At 52.4% G+C, this 8,101-nt stretch overlaps 1 protein-coding gene across 1 annotated transcript in view; it reads right to left on the reverse strand.

The window, feature by feature from the left end:
* Positions 1-941: 941 nt before the first annotated feature.
* Positions 942-8,101, reverse strand: part of METTL27 (methyltransferase like 27) — a 16,798-nt gene continuing 9,638 nt past the window's right edge. Inside the window, 4 exon segments of the mRNA XM_017867326.1 lie at positions 942-1,068; positions 1,070-1,190; positions 3,771-3,864; positions 4,152-4,286. Of these exon segments, the coding sequence (XP_017722815.1) occupies positions 942-1,068; positions 1,070-1,190; positions 3,771-3,864; positions 4,152-4,286 (477 nt within the window).

Consider the following 8,101-nt stretch of genomic DNA (forward strand, 5'->3'; position numbering starts at 1 on the left):
TCCTTCCTTCCTTCCTTCCTTCCTTCCTTCCTTCCTTCCTTCCTTCCCTCCTTTCCTCTCTCCCTCCCTTCCCCCTGCCTCCCTCCCTCCCTACCCCCCCCGTCTCTCTCTCCTCTCTCTCTTTCTCTCTTTCTTTCTTTCTTTTTCTTTCTTGACAGAGTCTTGCTCTGTTGCCCAGGCTGGAGTGCACTGGTACGCTCTAGGCTCACTGCAACCTCTGCCTCCCGAGTTCAAGTGATTCTCCTGTCTCAGCCTCCCGAATAGCTGGGACTACAGGCATGCACCCACAGCACCTGGCTAATTTGTACAATTTTTTTTTTTTTTTGAGACAGAATCTTGCTCTGTTACCCAACGGTTCCATCTCAGTTCACTGCAACCTCCGCCTCCTGGGTTCAAGCAATTCTCCTGCCTCAGCCTCCCAAGTAGCTGGGATTACATGCATGTGCTACCATGCCTGGCTAATTTTTGTGTTTTTAGTAGAGACACGGTTTTGCCATGTTGGCCAGGCTGGTCTCGAACTCCTGACCTCAAGTGATCCTCCCGCCTCGGCCTCCCGAAGTGCTAATTTTTACAATTTTTCTTTAAGATGGGGGGTCTCACTGTGTTGCCCAGGCTGGTCTTGAACTCGTGGTCTCAAGTGATCCTCCTGCTTTGGCCTCCCAAAGTGTTGCGATTACAGGTGCCACGTCTGCCGCCACACCCTGCCACGTCTCGATTCTGGAACCCACAGGAACAGATGTCACTCTTTTCTGGGGCTAGAGAACTGCAGAGTCATGAGTCCTTTTGGCTCTTCTGGGAGCTCATTTAATAGGCAGGGCATTTCTGAGGGGCAGGGTCGGTTCGGAGGTCCCATTTTGCAGGGGAGGCAGAGGAGGCCCAGCAGATGGGCCCACCTAAGGCCACATGGAGTTAGGGGCCAGCTAGGAGCTGGGGGCTGGATCTTACTTCCTCAACCTGGGCCGCCTTCTGCTTTCGGTACAGGTAGACAATGCCGAAGATGAAGCCATCCTTGGCAGAGATGCCGGATACCACCTCCAGCTTGGAGGTAGGCAGCTCCCAGCAGTCCACAGGCCAGCCCACCAGGTGCTCCCATGCCCCAGCCTGCTCCAGCCTTCCCGGGGTGGCCTCCAGAGCCTCCTTGTTTTGAAGGTTGGACAAGTTGGTCCTGGTGGTCAGACACACCAGCCCACCTGGGGGAGAGGGGTAGATGAGGTGGGGCAGGGACAGTCCCAGGCCATCTCTGCTGGGGAGGGTTGTACCTTCAAGGCAATAAATTTTTTCAGTTTCCTTCCCAGGACAGTCTTTCTGTGTCTTTTACATCGGGAATTCCTTTTTCTTTCTTTCTTTGTTTTTTTTTTTTTTTTTTTTGAGACCGAGTCTTGCTCTGTCACCCAGGCTGGAGTGCAATGGCATGCTCTTAGCTCAATGCAACCTCCGCCTCCCAGGTTCAAGTGATTCTCCTGTCTCAGCCTCCCTTGTAGCTGGGATTACAGGCATGTGCCACCACACCCAGCTATTTTGTATTTTTAGTAGAGATGGAGTTTTGCCATGTTGACCAGGCTGGTCTCGAACTCTTGACCTCAGGCGATCTGCCTGCCTTGGCCTCCCAAAGTGCTGGGATTACAGGCGTGAGCCACTGTGCCTGGCTCCCCGCTTTTTTTTCTTTCTTGAGATAGAATCTCACCCTATTTCCCAGGCTGGAGTGCAGTGGCCCAATCATAGCTCACTGTAGCCTCCAAATCATGGGCTCAAGCAATCCTACCATCTCAGCCTCCTGAGTAACTGGGACCATAGGGGCTTACCACCACGCCTAGCTAATTAATTTTTTTTTTTTTTTAGAGATGGGGTCTTGCTATGTTGTCCAGGCTGCTCTTGAACTCCTGGGCTCAAGGGGTCCTCCTGCCTCGGCTTCCCAAAGTGCTGGGATTATGGGGGTGAGCTGCTGTGCCTGGTGGGGAATTCTTGACTTAATCTCCTGGATTGAGGAGACGCCCTCCTCACCACTCACCCACGCCTCTGCTGGAGGATGTGACTGTGTCTGAATGGACAGGAAGAAAGCCGGCATGTGGGCTTTGGATCTTGGGCTAGTCCCTTCACCTCTCTGGGCCTCGTTTCCCAGCTGGCACAGAGGATGATTAACATCACAGGAAGGCTGGTATGTGTGTTTGAAGTGCCTGACAGTACGTGCTGGCCGAATGACCTTGTCACCTCAGGTCCAGGCACCTATAGTGTGCCCAGGGTGGCCTCAGGTGCACTGAGAAGGAGAGATAGGGAAAACCCAATGACTGGTCTGGGAAGGTTTCCTGGAGGAGGGAGTAAGGACAAGCAGGGCGTTGCTGGTAGAAGGGAGTGCGGTGAGAGGAGAAGCTCTGGAGCAGGGGAGACCGTCACCCGTGGGCAGCCCGATGGGGCTGAGGGGTTTAGCAAGCACAGGTTGGTCTAGGATGTCCGATCCTGGCTGCTTCACCCAGTAGAAAGTTCCTGTCTTCTTCGGCCCAACTTCGACCTTTCCGGATGACCCCATCCATGTCCCTGCATTTGTCAGCCTTCAGGGCTCCCCTGGATGCCTGCCCAGACCTGCCCAGGCTTAGCCAGTCTCTGCTGGGCCTGGCAAGGGGTGCGGAGAGAGGAGGGAGAGGAAGCATTTTTCCCTCTGTGATTTCCTGTCCTGTGCCTCCTGGTTCTCATGCTTAGCCCCTCTCCTTTCCGCCTTAGGCTGTGCCCTACGTGGATTCCTCACCTGGTCTCAGAAATGCCTCTCTTCTCTACATTCTCGGAGCAGGGCCGGGCGTGGTGGCTCAAGTCTGTAATTCCAGTACTTTGGGAGGCCAAGGCGGGTGGATCACTTCAAGTCAGGAGTTCGAGACCAGCCTGACCAACATGATGAAACCCCGTCTCTATTAAAAATGCAAAAATCAGCTGGGTGCAGTGGTGGGCTCCTGTAATCCCAGCTACTTGGGAGCCTGAGGCAGGAGAATCTCTTGAAGGTTGCAGTGAACTGAGATCGTGCCGCTATACTCCAGCCTTGGCGACAGAGTGAGACTCTGTCTCAAATTAAATAAATAAATAATACATTCTGGGAGCAATGAGCACTCACGGCTCTGGTGGGGCCACCTCTGACCAGACCCTGTGATCGCTGGGCCCCAGTGGGTTGGAGATCAAGGCCCAGAGGGCAGGGTCTGAGCCCTGTGCCCAGAGCAGAGCAAAGCCCCGAGCAAGAACAGAGCAGGAGACGGGAGATACATCTGCCTGGGCAGCGCCATGTGTGGAGTTTACCAACAGTGCTCACAGCTCTCATCTCCCCTAAGCAGCCCCATTTCCCAGATGAGGAAACAGACCAGGAAAGAGAAAGGGACGCCCCGAAGGCAGTCCACGAATGAGTGAGGAAGCAGGCAGAGGAGGGAACAGAACTAAGCCCTCACTGTGGGCCGGGACCAAAGCAAAAGCTTCAGAGACAGGATTTCACCTGATTCTCACTTTAGTCCTATGGGGACCACCTGGCTCCCAGGCTAGGAAATGGAGGCTGCAGAGGAGGGTGGAGTTGCTCCTGGTTGCCCATGGATAAGAGCCAAGCTGGCCACCTGTCTGCCCCGCCTGTTTGCGTGGGTCTGCCGTTGGTGGCTGGGATGTTAGGCTAGGCTGTATGTGGCGATGGGCAGAACGCTGCCCCTCACTTAGCATGAGGGACTCTGAGGCCTGTGTCTGTGCTGTGCAGAGGGGAAGGTGTATGGTGACGGGGATTGGGGGTGGTTGGCTGGGCTGCTCCTCACCTGGCTTGGTGACACATAGGAGCTCAGGTATCGCATTGCAGGGCACCTGGCCGTCACTGGGGGCGCCAACTATCAGTACCACGTCGAAGGTCCCAGTGTGCGTGGGGAGGAGTGGGGACATGGTGTGACGCTTGGAAGGTGCTTTGTCTATGGTGTGGCCTCAGACCACCCTAGAGGGGACGAAGCTACCACCCGCATTTGCAGGACCCAGGTCCCCTGGAGGATAAGGTAAGTATGGCCCAGTTCTGGGCTGCAGCCAGATCTTGGGGTGCAGGATTGAGTGAGGGACTGGGGCTTAGTGTGGGAGGGGGATGGAGGATCTGCAAGGGAAAGGGCTTTATGAGGGGGGCCGTGGGGTGTTGGGATGGGAGAGGAAGTACCTTCGGGGCCAGGCAGAGGCTCCTGGCCCAGGGTGCAGAGGCTGAGGCGCTGATAGAGGCCACGGGCCCTGGCCTGTTCCAGCATCCCTAGGCTCCCATTCACCCCACGTAGCTGGAGGAAGCCTCTAGCCCGCAGCTGGGGTAGGGGTGGGAGACTCAGTCATGGTTCACACCTGCCACTTCCCGGCTGGGTCCCTGTGCCTTGGGAGGGCAGTGGATTCTGCATTGAATGTGGCCCATGCGTTTGCTTTTCAAAAAATTTTGAGCCATGCCCAGCTAATTTTTGTATTTTTAGTAGCGACGGGGGTTTCACCATGTTGGCCAGGTAGGTCTCAAACTCCTGACCTTGTGATCCGCCCGCCTCGGCCTCCCAAAGTGCTGGGATTATAGGCGTGAGCCACCGCACCCAGCAAATTTTATTTTAGTAAGTTAAATAGCCACATGTGGCTAGTGGCTACTGTATTGGACAGCACAGAGAGTCTTGCTGCTGGAAGTATAACCTGAAGATGTGCAGTCTCAGCCTCCGCAACATCTTGGGTTCCTCTAGGAGATGCCCTAGGGAAGCTTGTTAGAAATGCAAAAACTAGGCCGGGCGTGGTGGCTCACACCTTTAATCTCAGCACTTAGGGAGGCTGAGGCGGGTGGGTTACTTGAGGTCAGGACTTTGAAACCAGCCTGGCCAACATGACAGAACCCCATCTCTACTAAAAATACAAAAATTAGCCGGGCATGGTGGCAGGCATCTGTAATTCCAGCTACTCAGGAGGCTGAGGCGGGAGAATAGCTTGAACTTGGGAGGCACAGATTGCAGTGAGCAGAGATTGCACCACTGCACTCCAGCCTGGGTGACAGAGCGAGACTCCATCTCAAAAAAAAAAAAAAAAAAAAAGGAAAAAAAAGTGAAAATTCTCAGTTGACCTGGGACCTTCTGAATCGGAATTAGATTGCTGGGAATGGGAGCCAGAGTTTCTGTGTTTCTACAAACTCTGCAGGCAATTTCTAGGCAGCTGAAGTTTCAGAAGCTCTGGTCTAGAGGAACTGTGTAGGAAGCAAAGGTTTGGGCAGGCAGAATTTGGCAGGCTGTCGCAGCTGTCCTGGTGAGAGGTGATGGTTGCATGACCTTGGGTAGAGGTCATGACTGGGGAGAGGAACAGATTAACTTCAGAGATGTTTAGGGGGCAGTAGTGTCAGAGATGTTTGAACCAGAGCAACTCCATCTTGAATAGCAGCTGAATAAAATGAGACTGAGACTTACTGGACTGCATTCCCAGATGGTGAAGGCATTCTTCTTTGACAGGGTCTCGCTCTGTCACCCAGACAGGAGTGCAGTGACTCGCTCTCAGCTCACTGCAACCTCCACCTCCTGCCTCAGCCTCCTGAGTAGCTGGGATTACAGGGGAAAGGCTTATCAGAAACTCAAAGAATACGACCATTTGTCTCTCACCTTCCTGTGACCTAGAGCCCTCTCCCTGCTTTGAGTTGTCCCCGCCTTTCTAGACGAAACCAATGTACATCTTACATATATCGATTGATGTCTCATGTCTCCCTAAAATGTGTAAAACCAAGCTGTGCCCCGACCACCTTGGATACATGTCTCCAGGACCTCCTGAGGCTGCGTCACGGGCGTGGGTCCTCAACCTTGGCAAAATAAACTCTCTAAATTAACTGAGACCCGTCTCAGATTTTCTGGGTTTATGGGATGAAGAGTGGAACGAACCCTCTAGCGTTGGAGGAGGGTGGGAGATATTAGAGTAAACTCATGGTTTTTTGTTTTGTTTTGTTTCATTTTTTTTTTTTTTGAGACCGATTCTCGCTCTGTTGCCCAGGCTGGAGTGCAGTGGCGCGATCTTGGCTCACTGCAAGCTCCACCTCCCAGGTTCACACCATTCTCCTGCCTCCCCAGTAGCTGGGACTACAGGTGCCCGCCGCCACACCTAGCTAATTTTTTTTTTTTTTTTTTTTTTTTTTTTTGTAAAACAGGGGTTCCCTGTGTTAGCCAGGGTGGCCTCGATCTCCTGACCTCATGATCCGCCCGCCTCGGCCTCCCAAAGTGCTGGGATTACGGGCATGAGCTACCGCACCTGGCCAACTCATGGGTTTTAACATAAATAGATGGGAAGATATATAAGTAGACATACATATATCTGTGTGTATTTGTGAATTTCCTAGCTTTGTCTGCCAAAATTACCTAAACACAGTAACACTGCAGTAGTAATCACCACACTGCACATCCAGATCTTGTTCTAAAAATGCATTCTTGCCGGGTGTGGTGGCTCATGTGTGTAATTCTAGCACTTTGGGAGGCCGAGGCGGGCAGATCACTTGAGGTCAGGAGTTCAAGACGAGCCTGGCCAACATGGAGAAATCCTGTCTCTACTGAAAATACAAAAATTAGATAGGAGTGGTGGTGTGCACCTGTAATCCGGCCACTCAGGAGGCTGAGGCAGGAGAATCGCTTGAACCTGGGAGGCGAAGGTTGCAGTGAGCAGAGATTGCACCACAGCACTCCAGCCTGGGCAACACAGCGAGACTAAAAAAAATAGAGACACTAAAAAAAATGACTGAAATGCTTGGGGCAGGAAAAGTATGAGATATGCCCGAAACATCTTGAAATATCCCAAAATGCAAGCCTTCTCCAGTTTTTCTCCTCTCTGGCCCAGAAACCTGTTCTAGCCTTGGGGCTGGAAGGCCTTTGTCTGACTCATCAAGTTTTATTTATTTTTTTCTCTAATCCTTTACTCCCCTCAAGTCTTAAGTTTTTGGAGCCTCAAAGCCTTTTCTGTGTCTTTTGCTGAAAATGACCCTCTCACTCCCGGCAGTGGATATCAAGCTTCCCCTCCCGCCAAGTCCAGCTCCTGCCAAAGTGATGGGGGCAGCCTGGGGACTTGGGGAAGAGAAAACAGTTTGGGGTGGGAGATGTATTAAAAGAATCCATTGGCTGGGTGCAGTGGCTCACACCTGTAATCCCAGCCCTTTGGGAGGCCGAGGCTGGAGGATCGCTTGAGCCCAGGAGTTTGAGACCAGCCTGGGCAACATAGCAAGACCCCATCTCTACAAAAAACTTCAAAAATTACCTGGGTGTGGTGGTATGTGCCTGTGGTTCCAACTACTCAGGAGGCTGAGGTGGATTGATTGAACCCAGGAGGTTGAGGCTGCAGTGAGCTAGGATTGTGCCACTGCACTCTAGCCTGAGCAACAGAGCAGACCCTGTCTCAAACAAAACAAAACAAAAAAACAACAAAAAAACACCCCCCCCACACACGACAAAAACCAACCCCAAGTGGTTTAAATATTAGGGGTTTGGTATTTTTCTTACAGCAAGAAGGCCAGTGGTCAGCAGCACAGGGGCCAGCCCAGGGGCCCACTGATCTCACAAGGACCCTGGTGCCCACCTCTCACTTACCACACTGTGTGTTTGCACTGTTGGCTCCTTCTGGTCACAAGTGGTGGCAGCAGCTTGAACATTCCTTGCATCCTTACATTCAAATCCCAAGGCAGGCCAGGTGCGGAGGCTCATGCCTATAATCCCAGTACTTTGGGAGGCCGAGGTGGGTGGATCAGTTGAAGTCAGGAGTTCGAGACCAGCCTGGCCAACATGGTGAAAACCTGTCTCTACTAAAAATACAAAAATTAGCTGGGCATGGTGGTGGGCACCTGTAGTCCCAGCTACTCGGGAGACTGAGGCAGGAGAATTGCTTCAACCTGGGAGGTGGAAGTTGCAGTGAGCCAGGATCGTGCCATTGCACTCCAGACTGGCGACAGAGCAAGTCCACCTCAAATAATAAAAACAAACAAAACAAAGCCCAAGGCAGGCTAGGAATGGCAGGAGCTTTTCCTTGTTTCTCCTTCCTTCCCTCCCTCACTCTCTCCCTCCCTTCCTCCTTCCCTCTCTCCCTTTTTTCCTTTGTATTTTTAATTTTAATTTTAATTTTTTTTTTTTTTTTGAGAGGA

Source organism: Rhinopithecus bieti, unplaced genomic scaffold, assembly GCF_001698545.2.
Source record: "Rhinopithecus bieti isolate Rb0 unplaced genomic scaffold, ASM169854v2 scaffold_3858, whole genome shotgun sequence".
Taxonomy (NCBI): Eukaryota; Metazoa; Chordata; class Mammalia; order Primates; family Cercopithecidae; genus Rhinopithecus; species Rhinopithecus bieti.